A 24,477-nucleotide genomic window follows, 5' to 3' on the forward strand; every position below is an offset into this window, starting at 1 on the left:
CGCAACGAGATTTATCAAAGCTCTCCAATATTGGAGAAGACAGACTGATAGGAGAACCTGGGTGATCCTGAAAACCTTTAAATGGATCTGGTCCAGGACTGAAAACATTTGCCAAACAATACAAAAAATGAGAGTCTGGGTTTTTCTGGCAAATAAACATATATTGTATGTTATATTTCACATCATATATGACACACTGACTTTCGTTGTATGCAAGTGAACAGAAATAGTAGGTAAGTCCAAAAAGTATTACTAGACATAGTTCAAATACAGTTAGGCTGATAATAACATCCAGTTCCCGACGCATTTCACCATTCAGCTTCCTCAGGGGATCTGCGAGGAAGATCTCTTCTTTCTTTATCCATTTTTTGTATCTAAAATTTGGGTTTAGCGAAACTTTGAGTATTTTAAAAAACAGAGGATAGCTAGGTTCCATTCGGTACTTTGCTTTGTCAAATAATAGCAAATGATTTATAAGAAATCTGTTCCAGTTTGCTGGAAATCCAATTTGCTGTTTCACCCAGGTTCTTCCATTATAGTCTATCTTGCACTCCCAGTTGAAGGATTGACATAGAAGCTTGGCTCCCCAGCACTGTTATACTTTCAATTTTATAAATCGGTTATAACTCAGTGGAACTTGTTTGATCATGCAAGACACATATGCTCACTATGAATGATCTTTGACCATTTTGTAAAGAATAATTAACTTGGAGACCTATATATGGGTTTGCAGCCAAGTTTATCATGCACACTTTCTTCTGAAATCCTCCTCATCAGGGATAAAGTTGGCAGTAAATAAAACCTTGTCAATAGTTTCCTGATGAATGGATTCAAACGAAAAGTTCTGTAACTGGTATCCTACATTCATTGAACGTCCTTACATTTGTAATGTATATGTTTGATGCATATATTCATCTACGTGTCACAAATTTGTTTGGGTGAATTGTATACAATTCAATGTGGATAGTTGGAGGTTTGTTTTTATAGCTTTTTGAAACAAATATTTCAATAAATTTTATTTTATTTTTAAGAGTAACTTTTTGTCCCCCTTAAAGTTCTTATAAATATACTTCTTTCTGAATATTTGCTAATCTTGGGATGTGGTGACATTGTGTGTAAAAAGGGATTGACAGTTCTTTTTTCAACAATTTATGAGAATCTATCTTGGAGTTTTGATAAATCAGGTGCATTGTGCCCAGAGGTGATTAACCATGTGATTGTCAGCCATCCACCTTCATTTGGTCCCAGGGGTGTCCGAACATGTGGGGCTCTGAAGCCAAATAGAAAAATGGAGGCTAATTTTAGCTGCATAATAAAACAACACATGGAATGATCTGTTTGAACTTTGAATGAATTTAGCACACATGCTGCACCTTGAGACAGTGACACAAATAGCCAACAATGCAGAATTGACTTGAAACCCGAAATACATGTTGGCTGAGGCCATTATGGGACTTTCATTTAGCAGCACACGTATGCATCTCTCTATGTACGCCCCTGGTATGAGACATGCTTGGGCGCCATTTTTTAAAGATCTTGCAATGTACCAAACTGTTACTGCGACAATATACAGTACATGGTGCTGCAGAGAAAATAAAGGATTTTTAGAAACCAGGGGGCCTATTTTGCCTTACGCATGAAGCCTAAATACTTATTCTCCTTGCCCAGTCCACTGTGGAGTGTTTAACATTGCGTTAAGGCAGCCCGTGCATTTGGGGGACCGGAAACCGCTCCTGCAGCGTTTTTAGCTGTGCAGCACAAAGCTTGATGAGATATTGCTGCACAATGCAATATAACACAGGCGCTATGGAAGGTGCGTCATCACAATTATTTCTTTACATATAGTGTCATAGGGAGAGAATACACATACACAATACCTAGATGTATTCCCTCCTTAACGGAAGAGAAGAACGTGTTAATAAATGTGAGCCATGAGTGCTATATATATATTACCTTGGTACATGTAGGTGCAGGCCCGGTGTCCCCAGCTTCACCAGACCATTATGTTGTGTGCTTCTAAGCTAAAATAGCACAAAAACTGCACTTCGCATGACAGCTCGCAGGGAAGCAGCTGGTCCAGGGTTGCCCTGGTAACTGAGCAAAGCAGATATTTCTGCATTGTTTCCAGGAATTCAACTCAATTTCTCAGAAAACAGTCATTACACCGAGAGAGAGGCTTCCTCGACATTCTGCGGGGTATAAAGGGGCCACACACATTATATACAGTGTAATCTCAGGCTATGCAAGTTTATTTTCATTTATCTGCAGCACATTACTAAAGAATCTGCATTCTGGCTAACCAAGGCAAAGGTAGACCATGGAAAGGAAATCTATCCAGTGATCTATATATAGGCTGCCTTTATGTAAACTGCTAGTGCTGAACTCGAATGTCGATTGGTTGTAATGCTGATATTTTGGGTTCAGTAGTTAGTGACATCTGGATGAAGCATTATTATTATTAATCAGTATTTATCTAGCGCTAACATATTACGCAGCGCTGTACATAGTCCTAAGTTATGTCACTGACTGTCTCTCAAAGGAGTTTACAATCTAATATCCCTACCATAGTCATATGTCAATAACACAGTTGAAGGACAATTATGGGGGGAAGCCAAAATACCTAATTGCATGTTTTTGGATTGTACCCCGAGTACCCGGAGGAAACCCGTGCAAACACGGGGAGAAGCTGCAAACTCCATGCAGATAGTGTCCTGGCCAAGGTTGGATCCTGAGACCTGGCGCTGCAAAGTCCAGAGTGTTTTAGATATAGATCAGCAATGACAGCTTCCATCATATCTCACTGTAGGTCTTTATTTATTCCCAGTTTATAAGAGAAACTGATGCTGCACATGTTGACTGCCCCACTTACAATTTGGGGATACATTTGTGCTATTTCTGCTTTGCAACATTGTATCAATGGCAGAATACAGCTCAGTGTATATAACACTGGGTATATGCCGCCATCTACTGGTCATCTGTAGTATTACAGCTTCAGCTTACATTGTTTAAGATTAAAGAAGGCAGTTACACCCTTTGATGGGTGTGCTTGCTGTCTGTGCCCCCTATTCGGTATAAGAACAGAAAGAAAGGCAGCATTGCTCTTAAAAGCTAGCAACAGCAATACAAGTCTTTTCTAATAGTAAACAATAATAAGAAATACTGGAAATTATATTATAATGTCTGATGGGGAGACTTCCCCTTACTTTCTATTCCAGCACTATACTATGAGCTGGGATACAACAAGGTGTTTTGGACAGGAAGTGTCAAGAAATATCCACAGTCGTCAAAGTGTGCTTCTAAACTTAATTTTATCCAAAGCTAATAAAAAGGTGGTAGGTGCTGGATCTGCCAAATGAAATGTAGAATATTAAATTGCCAACTTTGCAAAAATTATAATCACTATTTAATACTTCATATCATTGAAGTGTTGAATGAATATGGCCTTATGTTTTCAATTATTAATATTCATGATACAGGGACCATGTTGGTCTTTGTCTTTGATTCGTCCTCTTTTTTTTTAGTTATCTGAGTATAGATACATTACAAAAGTTAATCCCTGATCACCATGATACTATAACTATTTCCTTTACTTTCCTTTACTGTCTCTTATTAGGCACCTTTAAGAGCTGATTGACTATTTATTTATATGTTTTCATTACATGCTGTATTTTCTGATATAAATATCCATGTAGTTCTATAACATGTTTAGACCGCATGCAGTACCTGTATTTAAGTCCGCTACCGCACAATTACCCCTGAGGAAGCACATGTGGGGAGAAACGTGTTGGCTCCGCAAGCTCCATGTAGATTGTCATGCTCGGTACAGAACTTGTGGTAGATAAACATCTTGTGTGTTGATATTAGGATCTATATCTGTCTAGTGCAGTCTCAACGGTTGTTGTTCTGATCCACAAGCTAAAGTCCTTTTTTAAGTGTTCCACCTATCGTGATTTTCATACTTGGCACCTGTCAAAATATTAAAGCCATGGGATAACTATAACTATATTGCACTGCTAGCATTTAAGTAATGGCAGACTTTTGGACAGGACCATGAAATATGAGCTGTTCTCCCCTCCTTCTGCATATTCATGATGCTGATGGGTATTAAAGTAAAACTCTAGCTAGCCATGTGAAATTTAACAATGCTCATTTTCTCTAAGGGATGATAAATTAGTACAAATATCTGATTCCTAACTTCCCCAGCCCCCTTCACACAACCCCACTTTGTGATGCTCTTGGGATGTATGGTGGCCCATTGGTCTTGCATTGAATGTGATAGATATAGAGATCCTGTGATCAGAAGCAAGAATTGGGGAACCGGTCATGCAAAGTTAGGGAAACTTGCAGGATCAAAGGAATAAAGGTATTAATTCCGATCCCGCAAGAGGGTCTGCTACATATTGGATCTAACACTAACTTTAATTCTATGGCAGCTAGGCAATCCAATTTTCTTTGTCCCTATTGATAAATATGGGCCCTCAACATCATCACATACAGAGCAGTGGTGGCCATTGGTTCTGCATTGTACTCACTTCAACTAGTAGGTTACACGACTGCAAAAGAGGAGCAACTTTGGGGGAAAGCTTATCACTACTACAAGCGGTGGGGTGGGAAAGAAGCCAATGCATTAAATTAAGTGTTCTTCATTTTTACATCCCCTTGAAACAAAACAAGAATTACACTTACTGATCTAAGGCCATGCAGCAATATTCTCCTACTGCGTTGTGTTAATGGCACTGGAACCTTAAGAACAATATTATCGTTGATCTTGGTTTATGCATTTTTTCAATAATTTGATTTTTTTTTTCATTTTGTTGTATGCTAGGAAATTGTTACCTATAAGAGTGTCAGATCTTCCTCTCTTACGTAGGATTTAGTAAAAGATGTCAGGGAAATGACAGGTTTGAGCCTGCTGGGACCACTACAATTAAGGGCAAAAACACCTTTTGAACATAAAATACACAATTCTGCTGCATTGAATAAATAATAACTACTACTGGAATATTGGTTACTACCGGTAATAAATGATCTGAGGACAGGGACTCTTTAGCAAGCATTTTACTTATTACATGTGATGCAGGTGCACGCTCCTACCACTAGATGTCACCATATGACTTGATATTGTGCAGGCAGAATTAAAGGCATCCATAAGGTGGATCAGCATAGAAATTAACTTGTGGATCAAAACCTAGGGCAGCAGGAATAAAGAGGAAGGAACAAGCCCAAAAATGTTCACCTAATTTTTCCTTTCTGGCTACCTTTGGATATTTGTGGCTAAAGGCTGTAGGGGATGTTTAGAGGAGTCACATTCATGCATCATTGCAGCGCATTGGCAGCCTATTCATAAAGAATGGCAAAAGTGTTACTACCTCCTAAAAGGGAACATCTAATGACAAAAACAACCCCAAGATCCCTTGTATACCATTCCTCAGGGACAATAATTTAATGCACTGCAGTGTAGGTATGTTGACCTTTACTAAATCAGTGCATTTGGGTTTAATTTAAAATGAATAGCAATGCACCACCATCTGTGAGTTATTATGTGCAAACTTCTTTATATAATGGTTATATATGGGAACGTTATCAAGCTCCAAATTTACACTGTAGTCTACCTACCCCCATCATCCCCCTTGTCCTTCTAGCGGTATTTGTTGTGTTTTTTTATTTGACTCATATTTTCTTTCCTATAGATGATTATGTATAGGGTCCTCTTCGCCTGCAGAAAGTGGTCTTTATTGTGACAGAGGTGAGAATGCATTTTGATTTGTTCCACTTTGAACCACCCTGTCCATGATGTCTTGTACTCACAGTATGTCCTCAGTCCTCCTGGCTGCATGATGCTTGCTGTTCATTAACCTAGAAGACTGAGGACATCTAGTGGCCAGTGCAAGGTACTGCACTAGACAAGAGTTGGCTATTGCAGAGAACTACATTTTTTTTATTTGGGTTATTAAAAAAAAAAATTACCTATCCCCAGAAATAAACTTTAACTCAGACTTAGTGCAGTAGGTGACCACAGAGAACTTTCACAATGACAGTTTAATATTTATAGACGTGTTCCCTATGCAGTCTGATGAGCTGTGTAACTATAGACAAAATTGTTTGTGCACATCTGCTTGTAAAACTGGGAATGCCTAAATGAAAACTGTAATGGTATTTGGGTCAATTTTATTTTTTATTATATACGTTTTCTTTGGCACCAGGACATCTAGTAAAGACTGCTGTGATGTAACTTGGTATCAAATGCAACATAATAGTGGACCTTTACACTGGGTTATATTACTACGGACTATATTACACTTTTTTGGGTTGTGTGGGCTACATTAAGTATAGCTGAAGAGCATTGGACCCCACAGAGTGTAAGTACCACATCCCAATTATTATTACTAACCTGTTGCAGATGCAAGACTCCAAAGTACAGAGAACAAACACTATGAAACCATTACATATTTATTATGTACAATCTTAAAAAAAGACAAAGTATAGCTGAAAGCTAAACATGTGAAATTGAAACTACAGCGCCCTCTGCTGGATGTATAGAAGACTGCATGTTATCGTCAATCTCCATTTGTGAGTTCTAGTTGTTGGAAGACTAAAACATGAAACATTTTTTACTCTTTAATAAACGGAGATTACTTGTAGGAGAAATGGCTTTGGAAGCCATTCTGCTTGCATACTAAAGGAAACCAGCTGACTTTACCCATGCATAGAAGATTTTGCAAAACAGACAAGTCTTTTCCCTTTAAAAACATCATTTATTATGCAAATAAAGTCACACTTTTACAAAAAAAAATGACATTCAAGAATACAAGTGTAAAAGCTTGTACAAAGCAGCAGCTATGGCGTTATATGGTTATATATTTACAGACATGCACACAACGCTCCTTCTCCAATCACTGCATTAACACTGATTATACCGTACACATGGTGAGGACAAGTCAGTTTTATTATTCAGTAACAACCATATTAGAAAAATATTTCTTTTCACAAAAAGAAAGCCAGAAAGTATCAAAATATGGTCAATCGTTATAAAATATTATGCAGTCAATAAAAATATTTTTTTTTTTTTAAGGAAAGGAACTGTTTTGGAATTTTTTAGCTTTACAAAACAAACTGTACACTTTACACAAAAGATTTCATACAAAGATGCTGCACACATAGGCCGGAGAGAGGTACTCATACAAATGTTTGCTAACCAGAGCAAGCAAGACATGAGCACCAAAAAACAAAAAAAGATAAAAATAAAAAAAAGTTTTTTATAAAGAAATCTATAATAAGTTTTTATTTCATTATTTAGATTTTGTTTCCTATTTATATGCCATATATATCAATCAGATGAACCTCACATCACCTCTCAAATTGATCGGCCATTGAAATGTCTTATCAGCCGACTAGACAAATGTGTTTTATAGAGATAAAGCACAGCATGTATGTACATTAGCAATTAGAGCAGTTTTTTTTTACTTTTGTATTATTTTAAATTAAAAGCAAATATAAAAAAAAAACATTATAGAAAAAATGTCAATGGGCTCTATTTATAAATGATTCCCTCTTTAAGTTCGCTCATAAAATGTTTTTCTTTCCTATTCATTTCCTATTGTGACAGCTGTGCAATTTTGATGATTGGCCACTAGGTGGCAGTAATTGTAGAAAAATACAATTTCAGCAAATTTTGGAGAAATTAACTGGGGGAATAATTTATAATAGAGCCCAAGTGTGTAATTACAGATTCCCTTTAAAATGTGCTGTGGGTCACATCATTTGGGCACACCTATGGCCTTACAAGACCTTGGATTGATACAGTTGGCTGACAGTTGTATAGAGTTTAAGCACCTTATTCAAATGTATTCATATAGTGCAATGTTAATTGTTTTTGCACGAATAAATGTAGCTGGAGATCCCATAACACAAAGGTTAAAGAGCAGCTGCTTATCCTTTATTACGAACTTAGGGTCCATTGCTGCATTAGGCTGATGGATTGTATTATACATTTTTTGCATTAAAGCTAAACTTTGGGATAAGCAAATATTATGCCATACTTTAATTTTAGTACAGATCTGTGCTGTAATAAAGATACTTTATTACAGCTTCCTGTAATAATGACCAGTCACTGCTGCTCTCTCTTCTTGTGTAGGGTGGTTGGTCTTGTCTCCGCCCCTCCTGTAGTTTTTTGCAGGCAACCTGTAGAGGGAGGAGCTGCTGGGCCCCTCCTACAGCTCAGCATATGCTATGGGCAGCCCTGTGATGATTTGGTTTGCAAAGGCATCTTGTTTACACAAAGTTGTAGAATTTATTTAGCTTTAGGCAAGATGCATTTTGTAGCCTATTTAAAATAACAGACTGCCTTTGATCAAGGCATAGTGTGAATGGACCCTAAGCTTTAAGAATTGTTCTGCTTTGTAAACCAATTTACTTTTAGATTTACTGGCCCTATAGATTTACAGAAAAATAACAAGCCTTGCCCTCCCATCCTCTCTTAATTGGTCAGTGAAATTAAAGGAAATCCTTAAGTTTACCTTTTTTTAAAAAACTTTAAAAAAACAAAGGGTCAAATCTTTCCTCCTTGAATCCAAAAAAAAAAACTTCAGTTTTGGGCAGTGGTCATGTGATCTCATTAAGTGAACTCGAGATGCCCTTGTACAGGAAGAGCCAGCCAATTAGGAGAAATCTTTAGATCCATGAAAAGAATTGATGCAAATATTCTCAACCTTTTTACTCAAGAAAAACCCAATTTTTGGATGTCAATTGGGAAAAAAAGACTCTTAAATTGGTGGGCAGTGGAAGTAATGCCCCCTTGCAGTAGTGGCTAGAATAAAGACAAATCATTAGAGTCATGCAGTTGGCTCTACCAATTGGTGTTGGCCCCAGAACAATGCAGGCATCATCCAATGATAGGCAAGTCAGCCATGGGTCAGCTGCATTCTGCATGCGATTTACCATATTTTGTTGGGTGTTGCATTAAGACAATGAATATGTTGCCAACGCCCTTTAACTTGCAAAAAAAGACCCTTTTTTCTAAAGCAAAGCACCACCATGCCTTACCATGCATTGCAGCCTGCTACAATACAGGTACGCTGTCATAAAATAAATGGCACCACAAGACAATATTATAGCAATTTGTTGCCACAATGCAAAGATCTAAATGAACCCAGCAGAGATAAAACAATCACATCATAGGCATTAATAAAGGAGAGCGAGGGCTTGACCAGTACAAGAGGCAGAAGCTTGGTGAGTATTGGCACTGTATAAAAAAAAAAGTTTTCACATTCTTAAAATATGCAACATTGAAGGTTGTATTACAGGACCAATAAACCTAATATAAAAAAATCTTAATATTCCACTACTATTATTATCATGTACAAAGTTATATGTAGAAGTACCCATTTCTGCACAGAAAATGAGAAATCAACTGCTCTCAATATTCTCCCTTAGCTGCCATTTTACTCCAAATCCAGCTAAAGTTTTACCAGTTGTAGTATTTTTCTTATGGAATAATGGAAGTCATCATGGAAACATTCAGCTCCCCATTGTACTACCTCCATTTCAGGAACACAATATCCTAGAATCCTAAAAAGGTTGCCTAAGAAGTCTTTTACGTAAATCTGCTTTGAACAATTGTTGCCCTGTAAATAATGCAAAGTTGAGCGATGTATTGACAACATATGTGAGCTCCGAGTTATGAATTATTAAAGCGCTTGTGTAGATTTGGGAAACAAAGAGATATGGTGTACTGTACTATACCAGTGCTTTTTGTGTATTTTTTTTTAAGTGATAGAAGAATTGACAGCTTCGTGATAAAATCACAAAAGCTTGGTGGAGGCTTCCATTGTGTTGGTTTCAATACGTCTGTCACATATATAATACATTTCAATAGGGAACGGCAACAGCTGTGAAGCTTGATGACTTCAGGGTGTATGTGAAATGAGCACACCTGCTCGACCCCGATCTCTGCGGAATGTCACGGTGCCCCAGAGCGGGTTTTACAATGTTACAAAACTATTACGGGGCAGCTTTGGCCAAGAAACCAAATGCACATTAGGCTACATGTACAGAACAGTATTTTTTATTTTATTTTCCAAAAGGAACCTGTTTATATATATTTTTTAGGGTTTACAGGAGGGAGTAGCATCAGCAGTCTGGGTAGCTTTAGGGCACAAGGTTTTTATTTAAGAGCCACGATTGCAAAATTGGCCATGTCTATCTAAAGTGGTGGTTCCGCTTGTGCCATTTGGTCTCCCTTCCCAAATCAGTCTTATCTGGTGAAAAACCTAAAGATATAAAGATTAGAATCATTCTCACTTTACTCCTCCATCATTTGCATATCTCCATTGTAAAGATTCCTGTGGAGCACAAAGCAGGCAAAATCGGCACCGCCGTCCATTCCAAAAGCTTCTTCTAGTGGAATTTTGGCTGCTTTGCTTTCCAGAGGAATCTTCCCAAAGGATAGTATAGTCGTCATTGGCTGAAGCTTGATGACTTCAAGCAGTGAAAGCAAAAGATGGGCGTAAGGCAAATATAATTTAATTTTATCTTTTAATGTACCTTGGTCCTCTACTAAGAGAAGAGAATCGGATTTGGCAAAGGGAATGGGGACCCAAAGACTGTGCGCAAACCAGTCATATTAATGGAAAGTCCAATCACTGCTGTGGTTCTTGTGTAAGTGATATAAAGGGTCAGCTAGGGTGCTGACTAGGGTGCTTCTGTAACCTCAACACTCCAACCTGAATTACTTTGGTCTTTGCCAAATTCTGTGCCATGGAATCCCCAGTTCCCTAGGGCCATCACCAGTGTTGGATTGCCCTCTTTTGTGTGACACTGGTGCCATAAATGCACATGTGGCCCTCTTTGTACAGATTGGCTTTGAAGCAGGAAGTTTTATTCGGCATTCAGTGGTTTTTATGCAAAAAGCCACCCAACTACAAAAGATTCAGAACTAACTGACCTCAGCTCATCTAATATACAAACATTATTTCAATTATTTCCACAAATAGCACATATGGGTCAATCCAACCAGTGAATATTGTTTTTTGAGGTTCTGCTTCTGTCTAAATGAGTGCTGTGCTTTTATTATGTTACATATTTTAATGAGTGATTTCTTGAATACAGCTATATTCTGATTTCACGTCCTTGTATGAAACCATTTGTATGCCCTTTGACCTTAAAAGTCCCATTACTTGATGGCTACCCTCAGAGGAACCTGTGACTTTTTGTATATATTATAAACTGGGATGTGGTCAAGACTGATTGAGCCCTGAAAGGTTAAAAACAATATATTGTGCTTCTGTCCCCATAACCTAGAGCTCATTCTCTTAGATAGGTTCTTTATGTTATGAGGAATCCATGGTGGGTTTTACTCCAATGGCAGTCATTGTAATATAGGCAGCTCTTGGACAGAAATGGAATGTCCATTGGGGAGTTTGAGGCTGAAGTTTGGAAGTACCCTTAAATGGAAGCATCAGAACTCCATAATTTGGAGAGATTACCACTTGCTTTTTGTCCATATAGGTTGGTGGTATTTTTAGGGGTCCACAGACTTTTGGGAAAATCATTTGATGAATAGGGCAATAAGTATTTGTGAAAATCCCATCCCAAAACTGTTTCCCAACCCCCTTGACATAGTAGAATTATTTCTATTGTTGCACATGTATATTTTGGTCACATTTCCAGAAACCACTCTTCTCATTTCTTTCTCATTTCTCATTTCTTTCACCACCAATTCTTACGACTTTTCTTTTTACTACCACTTGATATAGGAACACATCAAAAAATATTCTGTAGAGCATTTTGATAAAATAATAATTCTTTGGCATCTCTTGAATGCTTGTTGTCTACTCATTTTCTGTACATAAAGAGTACCGTATTTGTTCTAATACAGAAAAATAAACAGAAGTTCAATGTTTTTGGTGAACACAGTTTTACAATATGAGTGTGATGTCTAATGGCTTTCATTTAGGAATCCATTTTTAAGACACAATGTTTGTGTCCATAGGCATCAAGACCTGTAAATTGTTTGGCCGTGATAAATATTGGCTGGGAAAGGCAGCTGGTTCCTTAGCGCAGCTGTGGTTGAAGCTTTTGGTGGCCTCTTGGTGCAAGCTGGTGATCTGGAGGAAGCTTTTCTCTAGGTTTGTCTGCACGGGCATCCAGGCATGTAAAATACTTCCATTTATTGCATACTTGAGCCCAAAGCTGGACTCCAGGAAGACATAAAGAACAAATCAATGCTGCCCTATATTTATTCATTTATCATTACAGTTATTATAGGTCCCCTGCCATGCCAGACAGAGTCATGGTGTGGCCGAATTCCATAAATCTTTGGACTAGATGGAAAGTCTATGTATTTATCCTGTGGAACTTAGTTACTTGCCTGGAGTTTAGCTTTAAGCTGCTCAGTCTGGGACACTTTTGTAAATATGGTCTGAAGTATAAGCGGCTCATGAAAAAAGGCAAACTCATTCTACTTACTTTGGCTTACACAGGCATCCAGGCCTGTGAAATAGATTTGTGAAATGAAAAGGGCCTGATTTATCGAAGCTGAACGTGGGTGATCATTTCTTAAAAATCAGATGAGAATAGATCAGATACATTCCAGGTTTGGTGGATCACCCATGTTTCCCCATGATATCTTCTTTACTCTTGAGGAGCTTTAATAAAGTAGGCCCCTATTCTTTGTTTAGGATTACACCACAAACTTGGAGCAAAAAAAGAGCTGGTTTTCCCGCCACCAAGGGGGCTCGTGGAAGCCGATGAATTTTCGTCCAGGACAACCGCCATGATAAATGTTGTATCAGTTGCGTCATGACCATCACTGTATGGATCTGGGCAGCTTACAGATAAAAGGCAGTAATCTGTAGAATTTCTACATTTCCTTATAAAAGGCACCCAGGCCTGTTATACGTATTCATTTCCATTAATATTGAGGGTTACACCACCAATTAGGGTGTATCATCATGGGTAACGTCCAACCAGAAGTACTCATTGCCTTTCTTCACCACCATTAGCTTGTGGATATTGGTAAGCTTTTGGCCCAGCCAACAATTGCAGAAAGGTCCTGTATCCAAAATGAATAGACCTGGGCCAGCCCCTGATACAGATTGGCAATCTGTAGGAAGTCTGTCTGCCTATTTTGGCATTACCAGGCATGCAAGCCAGTAAAAATCATCCATGTATGTCATCCTTGAGCATTTATACCACAAATTCGGGGACATCATCATGGGTAAGGTCCAAGGAGAAGTACTTGCTGGCTTTCTTGGACATGACGGGCTCATGGATGTTGACGCACTGTTGGGCGAGACAGCCATTGCAGTAAAGTCCTGTGTCACCCGCATTGTGACCGCAGCCGAAAGTATAGCTCTGGGCAGTCTCTTGGTACAGGCTGGCGATCTGTAAGAAGTCTTTCTGGTACAAACGGATATCATCCAGGCTCAAGCTGTGACGATCGGTGGAAGTCTTTGGTTTTCGGCACTCCGTCTACAAAGTTTTGAAAACACTGTTAGGTCAGAAATAGACATTTAAACACTGATAACACAGACAGTTGTATTCATTTGTATCTTTTTGCCTTGTCTGGTATTTAGCTACAGTATACTAAGCAGTCAAGGTTTACCTGTGGCAATGAGTCGGTGCTCTGACCACGCAGCTTAACTACCGTTTCTGAAGAGCTAGAAGTTGATGAATTGACTTCTTTAACAATTAAACCTAAAATACAACAAACAAACAGGAAGTTATTTAACAGCAAATAGTCTACTAGTTCCTCACAAGACAATGCAACATGCTGGTCATACAAGGGAATCCTCCGGCAATTTCAATTAACCTTAACTAGCTTTTGATTGCAAGAGTAATCAAACACATTGAGGCAACATAACAGTCCTACTGCCCCCTTTTGCGGTTAATAAGTTATAATCTTCTTATTCTTCTAGTAAGAAGGGGTTTTAAGACAACCTATACTTTGGCCAAGCAGTAGGTTGACTATAATGGTGAGCCCACCAGCAGTAAATTCTTGCCTTCCCATCACTCCCCTATTTCTTCATTGAACCACGGGGAGCAAAGAGAAATATGAACCCTTTTTTGGGGTATGGGGAACATGCAACTCCCCTGAGCTTCCTATCCTCAGCACTGCCATATGGAAAAAAGGGCGAGTCACACGTGGACAGAGTGTGTTTAGCCCCATGTAAGCTTCAAGTAATGCTTATCACCATGAATGAGCAAAATTTTTAGAGTTTTCATTTTCAAGATGTTGCTGGAAATCTAGAAATTTCTGTAAAATTTTTGTGTTTTTAGGAAAACAAGAAAATGACTCCAGATGTTTACAGAAGACCCTGAATCTGTTCATACGCCAGAAATGTGGTCCTCATTATCACCCCATACTAACATTCAACATTTGTTCAGTTCTAGTGGAATCGAATACTCTGGACTGAAAATACCATTCAGCCTATTGTTAAGGTATTTCCATTGGCTGGTGGTTGGTAGGGCGCTCTAGAAAAATGTTCATTATACAAAAAAATATTTAATACAGTGTGCACTAATGCTATAAGAGTATGCAGAGCACAGCAAGCAAAATAGTAAATGTTTGTTGTCCTGTCCATATAGCAGGGTGGGGAGAGGGAAGAGAAGGGGGAGATTCAAGAGTTCGAGCTTAGACTCCGACATTTACTTATGTGTAAAATCCAGTCTGAGCTATTGATCTCTATAAACCGCAGACTTTTTCGAACAGTATTTATAAAGTGCCAACATATTACGTAGCGCTGTATATTAAATAGGGGTTGCAAATGACAGAACAGACACAAACATTGGCACGAAAGGAGACGAGGACCCTGCAAAAAAGAGCTAACAATCTAAGAGCCACGTCTTACCAAGCTGTGCCCTTGCCAACGTCACCAATACCCTTGAAGTTACTTCCTGTGATGTCAAAAGCACCAATAAAGCTAGCCCCACAAAGAATAACTCCACCTTTGTCAAATTTCAGGGAAGAATTTACTATCAAAAAGCTCCATGTGCCAACGATATCATAATTTGCCCTAGTTTTGTCCTTCTTCAGCTATTTCTGATGGCTTTCCAAACTTAGAACATTTTGCCTACATAAACTATTCATGTTGCACTGAGAATATGTACTCTTCTTTTTTTCTCTCAATCTAAAACCACAGACAGTTTTTTTTTTTCTGCAGTGACTCAACCATGAAAATGTAGAAGTGATTTATTTTATCTGCTGAGTAGATTAAAAGTGCTGGGTTTTCAGACAGCTCCTGTCTCTCTGTCGAAGCTTGGAAATCAGCAAAGCACAGTTTTAGGGGGAAAATGCAATTCAAAGGCCTGGTATAGGGAAGATAAATATCCAGATTTGTCAGACCATTTTGTGGTGACAGCCATTCCCCTTATTAGGTAGTATTCTGACTTTTTAAAGGTGTCAGCCTACAGTCAACCAATATTTACATTTTTGGTACATGTTAGAGCCGGTTTTCCTAACCAGGGTTCCTCTAGAATTTGCTATGGGTTCCTTCTAGATCAGTTTAGGTGACACCAATGAACTTTCTGGCTATCTGTAAGGGTGACATTCTTCCCATTGGCCAGCAATGTAAGGGACAATCTTCTTCCTAATCTCCCCACACACATGTACTATGAGCTGGGAATCTAGTAATTATAGGAGGGGTTCCATGAAGACCTGAAAGTTATTTCAAGGGTTCCCCAAGGTTAAAAGGTCAGGAGACATTGAGCTAGAGAAGTAAACCACGCATCAGTTTCTTTTATTTCTCTGGGACTCAATTGAAAACTTGGTTGGTGAGACCTTGGTGCCGAGTTCTTGAGTCTGCACACCCACTATGCCCGTGATAATGAAGCTCCCACTATGCCTGCTGAATTATTTATTTTGTATTACGGAAAATGTAATGGGAGGATCTGGAAAACACAAAGGTGGCCAGGAATGTCTAATACTCACAAGTGGACAGAAACATATAATTATGGCAGGGAGATATCAGTCTTGGGAGTATCAGATATATATATATATATATATATATAGTCAGGGGCTGACTTAGCTCACCGATCTTCACTTATAGAAAATATCATTTTTGTGCAGACATGTCCTTTAAGTCAGTCAGTATTGAAAAAAAATACTGTGTGGTTGGAAGAGAGAGGAGCATGGAAAAGCTTATCCTAAGCACCCTGGTCCTTGAGTATCCAAGGTAAACAGGTCAAATTGTATACATGCCCCACCAACAATAACTGCAATTTAATTTGGCACAGATTCTGCTTGGTGTGCCCCAACTTCTCTTGCTAAGGCCGTCTGTTCTCCTTACTCCATGGCCTGGTCCTCTTCCTAAGTTAAGCCATCATAGGCACTAAATGGGAGCCATTTGTTCTAACTGGTCTTAAAAACTATCAATCTATAATCAAGAACTAAGCAAACTGGTTGAACTTTCATGTTTATATGAAATACCAAAAGCCTTGGCATCAGCTTTTGCTCTAGCGACAGAAGCAATGGCCAGGACAATATAACCATTTATTTTCACTTACCAGAAAATCCATTGCTGTGCTGTGACTTCAGCATGTCTTCCGTTATGTATACACAGAGATCAGGGCTGACATTCAAAGCCAAGTCAATGTCCTTTGGATCATCCACGAGCATCTCAATCTCTGTAGGAAGGAATGACATGTGAGAAGCAGCAGAAAATACATCAATAAATGAAAAAAGTACATTTCACAGTTTTTAAGTTTTTGTACGTTTGAATGAAACTATTGATTCCATGTGAAGTTTTGTTAAAAAAATTCATAAATATGCATAAGCAAAAAAAAAAATTGGGGTAATTTAGTATTAGGAGGTATTTACTAAAGAATATTTGTGGTCACATTTATGTGCTTTTCCTATGCATTTTAATTATGATGCCCTGAAATGGGTCCTTATCTAGCTTGTTTGAATAAGTTAAACTACGAGGGAATTAAACATACTAGAAACCTGCTTATACCGTAAAGAACCATATATACATTGATGATCCAGATGAAGGCAAAAAATCTCAGGAAAACATAGTTTAATTTGCTCCAACAGGGGCAAAAATTTTTTCCAGATTCTGTGAAGCAATAGGATGTTCCCTTGATCAACAATCTTTGGTAGGTTTATGAAATACCCCGTGATGGTAGCTATGGGTATCAAGTGACTCCTTCTACTACCTCCCATGTGGAAGGGTGCTGATTGATGGTTCTTCCATAATTCCCCAGCAAATCAAAGTCCAAAAAAATGGACCTTATCCATCCCATACAGAAATCTATCTCAACACTGGACTGGGATGCTGGGATAGGAAGGGAGAACATGACGACCCAACATCCAAACTCAACCCAACCATCGAAAGTCTGTAGAGGGAATGAGAATGCCAACACTGAGCCAGACCTCACCATCCAACATCAGGGACTAACTGCAATAAAGTTTTGCTTGGAGTTTTTGTTACTATATCTGATAGTAGCCTTTTAAAATATATATTATGATGAATAACTGCCTTGAAGTCCTTTAAACTTTGTAAAGTTGTCTTACCGTCATCCTGGGAGTCATCGTCCAGTCTGTCCTTGTCTGCACTTTCGGCCCCGGAGGTGTGGGAGCTGCTATGGCTGGTCATAGAGCTGCATGTTTTCAGCTTGTGGTGAAGCGATGACCTGGAGAAACTATCGTCTGCTCCAATGTCCCTGGTTTTCGTGTCCGCCTCTATGCCTGAGGTGAGGGAACTGCTGTGACTGGTGGTGGAGCGCCTGCAGAGGCAGTTGTGCTTTGTGCTTCCTCCGCTGCTTGTAGATCGGTTCTCCAGCTGCTCCATATCCTGATCCAAAGTGTCACTGATATACGATTCCCTATACAGCTTCTTTTCTGTAATACATAAGAGCAATCACACCCAAATCAGGAATACTTAGCTGCTTTGTCAAAAATTTGGGTTACACAACACATAACAAGATCTGAGGTTACATTAGGAGCTGAGGATTAAAACCAATTTATCTATCAGGGTCACTATTGGTAAAATCAATGCCCTGAGCTCTGCATACATACTGTGTCCATTATAAGCGGTCCCAGTTCTTTCTGCTGCAATTTTATTTATTTTGTATTATGAAGAAGGTGGAAGGATTTGTTAGGGCTCACAAAGGGTGTGAAGAAACAAAGTGATATTCATTGAAATAATTCAATTTAATCAGTACTAGAATCTATGCCACTGTAATAAAATGTGCATGTTATTAAAAATCAGGAATGGAAAACATAGTCAGTGATTCTGGATCGAGTCTCAGTAGAACTTTAGTATGTGATGAGCCACCTATTTTCTTCTGGACTGTTGGCTTAGAATGACGACATTGGCAATGCAACTCAAATATTATCAATCTGCCCATTGGTACTCTGTGTCCTAAATAGTGGAAGCCTGCAGGGACACTTAGACCACCATTGACCACCACCAAATTTCTGCTGCAACACTGGATAGCAATGGAACCCCTGGAGACCTTTTGCAGTTCTGTTGAACTCTGGGTGAGAAACTTTGGTCTAAAATAGTGGTTGCCATCCAAGGTTCTTTGAGCCATGATCAATTTGGATCTCTCAGACCAGTTTAAGTGACACCAATGATCTGTAAGGGTAGAATTCTTCCCAATGACCACCATGCCAATGTACTGTGAGTTGTGGATATATTAATTACACAAGGGGTTCCCTAAAGATTTGAAAGTTATTTCAAAGGTTCCCCCTCATGGTATATAGGTCCTAGATACTTTTCGGGCCAGGGTCCTCTCCTCCTGTGTCACTGTCAGTAACTGTCGGTCATTTGCAACCCCTATTTAATGTACAGCACTGCGTAATATGTTGGCGCTATATAAATCCTTTTTATTATTATTATTAATAATAATAATAATATTAATAATGATAAAGAAACACTGCATTAATAATAATAAAGAAACACTGCATTACACATTATGCGGTATGTTTCAAAGTCAAAGTACATTCATAACCATGCCATGCAGAAGTTAAATGGACACCATCATTACCTACCTTCATTTTCCTCCAGCAGTCGAACTTGCCGAAGTACTGGCTGTAGTTTCATGTAGAGTTGGTGACTGTTACTCAGCAGCTGAAGTAGATGGCGTGAACGCATGGAACAGCCGGTAAAGTACGTCAATTTTCTGGCTGAGGGTAAGCCATCCGGTAAGATCTCAAACTTTTTGCCCTGAAGAAAATATAAATAAAGAACGTTGAAGATACCAATCCTCAATGACTCATTAGGGTTATGTATAATAATGAATTGCATTAGTGACAATTATATCTGCATTTTGCATACACAGGCTGCACCTTTGCCTTAGCAGTGCTGTACAGTAAGTGTGCCTCCTATTTGCTAAATGCAGGTACAAGGAAAAAGCTGTATCAATACGCTTTCAGCAAACACAATACACTCTTCAGCTTGTTGATCAATAATATTTAGTAGTTCTTCTGCAAGAAAGCTCATAGCAGTTTTTAACATAAAGATGACCCTTAGAGAGCATACCAACATATCTGTTAACGACCATGAAAAGGATAAAGTATGAAAAGTCCCTATATAGTTACTGCCAAGTCCTGCAACAACCAAACGTGTGCCCAGACTATGGACATTAAATTATTTACATATATTTAAAAAAACAAAAACGAATCGTCACTGACCTATGTAGCTGCAAACAATGTGCAGAAATTCATCCTCTGAATTGCAGCTTCCTTACATATAATGTCTCTGGCAGGTACGGGACAGGGGGAGCCTGCCAGCCTTTTAATTTAAGCAAACAGCAGATGCTGTAAACAAATGGAAACTAACAAACTGGACTTCAAGGTCCGTGATAGGATCTTTAAGAATGAATTACCCCACAGTACCTGCATCTACAGTGGTCTATGGAAGCTTGTTTAAACAATATTTGTAAAAATACCTTACTACTTTAGTATCCAAAGTTTGGGCACAGATGCAGTTTATTTTATAAAGCAGTAGTCGACTCTACTCTCAGGTCTGAATCCCAGAATAAAAGAGGGATAATCCTGTCATTCTTGGTTCTTGGTTTGCTCCTGCATATTGTGATCTTTGTTACACTTTACAGGAAAACAAGACACCAGTAAATGTACAGTTCAGAAATTGTGCTTGCCATCCAGACCGGTCATGATTTTATCATAATCACGTACCACGAACACCAGTTTCCCCACATTGGTCCAAGGGAAGTCATACAGCAGCTGCTTTTCATCTCCTAAACTCTGTAAGAGACAAGCAAAAACCAAATTAATGGAAATGTTTTAAAATCCCTGTTTCTACGAAGATTTAAAATGATATATAGACACAGACTCCTTCATAATATCTCATCATGCAAGCCCTGCTATCTGCTAAGCAGTGATACGTTCTGACTTTGCACAGTTACCATTCCTTCTTACAGTGCAGGCCAGGACACAACATTGCACCCCTTACCAGCCTATCCTGGTGATTTTTTTTCTCTGGATTTAGTGGAAATGGAACTGATGCATAAATATACCTGGACACTTTGCTACTGATATTAAAGTGGTATGTGGCACTATATTGTAGAGCAGCTTTTCATACCCAGGGTTCCATGGAACCATAATGTTCCTCCAGAAGTAGTTAGGTGCCCCTTGTGTTTTGGCTGATTGACTTACCATGGTGAGTGATGGTGCCTACATAGTTCTGGATTCAACAAAATTTGGGAGAGCCATTAGGATGAACCTATTAGCAGTCCAGAAAGTTGGCATTTTGACCAACACTGTATAACACATTCTTTCTGGATTATAGCTGCAATAGGGGTATACTTCCCATCAGTCCTGAATGAAATATTTTCATCAGGGTTACCCTGGAACCCAACATTTATTTCATGGGTACCTCTTTGATAAAAAGTCAGTTGTAGACGCCTTAGCTTATTGTTTTCCACATAATTCTGAGATTAAAGAGAACCGGTTTACACATCCCAATAGAAGCAAGAACTAGGCAATCCCTTGAATGACTATCAACACCAGCCCTGATAAAAGTAAGATGTCTAGGTATACCAAATAATAATTAATTAAAGATTCTTCATGAATGCAGACATACAAAATAATTATTATAAGACCAACCTGGAAAATTTGGATTCCTCGCAGGGTCAGTCCAAGGAGCAACGAGGCTTCTAACTCCCTTTTATCCTAAAACATGAAATCAAATATACAATAATTGGTTTTAAAGAATTTATCCTGTAAGTTTGCTTTAATACAAATAATAATGTATGTATGCCTGGCCAAAAACCGTCCCCAAGCTTGTGGAAGAAGAGCTATGATCTGGGGTGCCTGTAGGGGCAGCGTTATGATCTGGGGTGCCTGAGGTGGGTTGTTATGATTTGGGGTGCATGTGGAGCAGTATTATGATCTGGGGTTGCTTCAGTTGGTCTTGTTTAGGTTCACCAACATTCTGTGCTCAAACAATGAGGTCAAATAACTCCCTGAATATATGGAATGAACAGGTTTTTCCATGATTCGATTTTTTTTTCCATGATGACACTGTCATATTCCAAGATGACAACGCCAAGACTCATTGGGCTCAAATTGTGAAAGAATGGTTCAGGGATCATGAAACATCATTGTCACAGAGTCCAGACCTTCACCCCAAGGAGAATCTTTGGGATAGGCTGGAAAAGAATATTCCTATTCCTACATTCCTATTATCAATACAAGATCCTGAGGGAAAAATTATTGCAACTCTGGATGGAAATAAATGTGATATTACATAATCTTAATGATATACTAGCATGGTGGTTGTGTTCTGTAATCAAAGCTAATGACAGTCCAAGGAAATATCAGAGTGTTAGTTTTTTTTGGACAGGCAATGTGTTTATAAATCTCATATATAGGGGACCACAATACAGACATGGCTGAGCTTGCAGCTTTCATTTCATATCCACCCTCTCACCTTGTATAACCTGTAGTAATGGACGCAGAGGTCGTCGAGTCTTGCCGCTTCCTTAATATACATAAGCTGTGCTTCCGACACTGTCAGTGCAAATTGGTCACGGTGAATATAAGGAATGTGCTTGAGGATATAATCCTTTCCTCGCTTCTTAATTATCTGCAGAAGAAAACAATACAAAGAGGAACGTAGTGTGAAAGAAAGATAACACCCATTGGTGGGGCACTAAGAATATGTAACCGTATAGGTATCCTCTTTAGAAAGTGAACAGATGAAGAAGGCCAGACCTAAGCTGTAATGTAAGCTTTGGGTGGTCTGACCCTTGGAGCCAAACGTTAACTTGCAAGAAGACCCCTTGCAACTTAGATAAACTTTCTTCTCCTTGCAGAGTCTGAACTGGTGAATTGTAACCTGGTGAACAGAACAGGTAAAAGGTAACTCCGTTTTTTTTTGGGTGCCTGAAGAGTCTCTGCTGTTCTTGCAAGCTATTAACTCCTCTTAAGAGGAAATACCAATGGTAATTCTCTATATTTTCAGAAAGCAATCTACAAGCTAACTGCAACATTAAATTGAACTGTAAATTTATGTGGATACAGTAGCAAAGAAGCCTTTCAATAGGGGTGTCACCATACCCAGGGAAGCCTGAACAGTAAATACAGGCCTAATGATACGTAATCTAACATCTAAGTAGATGATTTTGAACATTATGAAGCTGATTTTGTTCCATCCCCATCTGCAGATTAGCCTTTGGCTCCCTACGGTGTGGAAGATAAAGCTTTGCTGAGTTAATGGCTACGCATACATTGCATTCTTCGACTGTGTCCTCGTATTATGCCAGAATCTTCAAATAAAGCTGGATTGATGCCGGTCTCCCTCCCATCCCAGCAGAGACTACAGCAATCAGTATCTCGATCAATTTTCCATTTGTAATAATGAATTTGCAGATGCACTGCTCTCCAGCATCATTATAATTTGTCTTCTTGTCAAAGTGCTTATTTATTGCGTTGTGTCACAGTCACGGCTGCCTGACCCCCGGCGGGATTTGCACCATTTATTAAAAGCGAGGATAGGGCAGCGACACAATAACATTTACATACAGGCTTTATTTAAATGGGAAATGCTATTTTTTCTAGGACTGGAATACTAACGTATAAATAAAGCCAGAAGAAGTTTTGGAATGTTGGATAAAGTAGGAAATGGGGAATTTTTTCCTTATTTTCTGTGCCAGAGACAAAGCAGTAAAGGGGATAGAGAGTTGTCAGTAGAGGTTTACCTTGAGTCTCTCTCTTTTTACACCGAGATATCAGGTCTGATTTATTTAAGTTCTGCAAGGCTAGGAAAGATATTTTATCATGAATGATCCAGCAAACCTGGAATGGACTTTGCCAAAGATTGAAAACATTTGCCACATATCAGTAAATTATTTTAAGAAATTCAATCCATATTTTTGGATGAAAATTTAGCTTTGGTACAACTATCTCCCAGTGGCTGGCCAGTAATGACTGCTATTATTTACCTTTGGGGAGGGCTCAGCAGGACTCCTCTCTTGCTCCCACCTCCTCCATTAAACGGAGCTTTCTGTACAGCATTTGTTCTTTCTACGGTTGTTTGAAACAATGCTAACAATGGCTTCCAGCAATAATAATTGAGCTTCTCAAAGCTGGTGTCATATTGAGGTATCAGATTGGTGTTGCCAAATTTGGTCTAAGCATCTGAGATATGATGGCCACTAGTCATAAACTGGTGAGACCAACTAAAATGCCATCTTACCCAAGGAGGAAAATAGGCTTCTGGGTCAAAGTACTTTCCATGGTGTTTGTTCTTCTTGAAGTTGCCCAGGTCAGCCTGGAGGGCATAGGAGGCCAGTAGGAAGTAGGCCTCTTCCCTTACGGTGCTTTGAGAAAGCAGAGTTTGTTTCCGCAGGTGCCAATAGTAATAGTACCGTGCCGTCCTATCACTGCACAACGAGAGAAAGGAAGAAAGAACCACAGAATCATCAGCTGAAAATCACAATGTACCAAGAACAATAAAGTGCATGGTTAATATGTGGTGGCATTAGTTTTTCCTATAGTAACATTTTTTATCTACCCTAGGAACTGCTTCAAAACAACAGAACCTCCCCTCAGTCTTCCCCATAAAATATGGGGTGGCCCAGTTAGATTTCTGGTTGGGTTTACATAATCCTTTAACATATATCCATATAGACAGAGAGCCACCAACTGACAGTTTCATTGGGATGGTCTGAAATATGGGTCAGCCATTGGAAATGCTATCTGCTTGGCGATCTCTGGCTTCAAACCATTGCTACATGTACCTGGAATAAGTATGCAGCAATACATAGAAGAGATGGTCAGCATTACACTCAAGATGTTGGCAATGTTGTCTTACCTACCACCCCCATGGCAGAAGGAAAAAGTACTTCTGTGTATGGGAGAGCATATGACATATTCCCTTCCCTATTCTGTGACTGCAATGGTGCTTGGCCATTCTGGTGCTATTGCATGGGGGTATTAAGAAAGTGCTCAGCCTTGTGTTCAGCCTCCCATTACTATCAGCAGCCAACTGGGCCACTATCAACATAAAC

General features: G+C 39.0%; 1 protein-coding gene across 2 annotated transcripts in view; it reads right to left on the minus strand.

Moving 5' to 3' along the window:
- Window positions 1-6,734: 6,734 nt before the first annotated feature.
- The window catches only part of FRMD6 (FERM domain containing 6), a 120,707-nt gene continuing 102,964 nt past the window's right edge, over window positions 6,735-24,477 (minus strand). For both annotated transcript variants that reach the window (XM_072427583.1, XM_072427582.1), the window contains exons 6-14: window positions 23,664-23,850; window positions 21,897-22,052; window positions 21,071-21,136; window positions 20,141-20,209; window positions 18,995-19,169; window positions 17,513-17,839; window positions 16,504-16,623; window positions 13,604-13,695; window positions 6,735-13,470 (exon numbers count right to left, since the gene is read on the minus strand). In XM_072427583.1, the coding sequence (XP_072283684.1) occupies window positions 13,186-13,470; window positions 13,604-13,695; window positions 16,504-16,623; window positions 17,513-17,839; window positions 18,995-19,169; window positions 20,141-20,209; window positions 21,071-21,136; window positions 21,897-22,052; window positions 23,664-23,850 (1,477 nt within the window). In that variant the 3' untranslated portion in view covers window positions 6,735-13,185. The remainder of the gene's footprint in view (window positions 13,471-13,603; window positions 13,696-16,503; window positions 16,624-17,512; window positions 17,840-18,994; window positions 19,170-20,140; window positions 20,210-21,070; window positions 21,137-21,896; window positions 22,053-23,663; window positions 23,851-24,477) is intronic.

The sequence above is a fragment of the Pyxicephalus adspersus genome, chromosome 12 (genome assembly GCF_032062135.1).
Source record: "Pyxicephalus adspersus chromosome 12, UCB_Pads_2.0, whole genome shotgun sequence".
Classification (NCBI taxonomy): domain Eukaryota; kingdom Metazoa; phylum Chordata; class Amphibia; order Anura; family Pyxicephalidae; genus Pyxicephalus; species Pyxicephalus adspersus.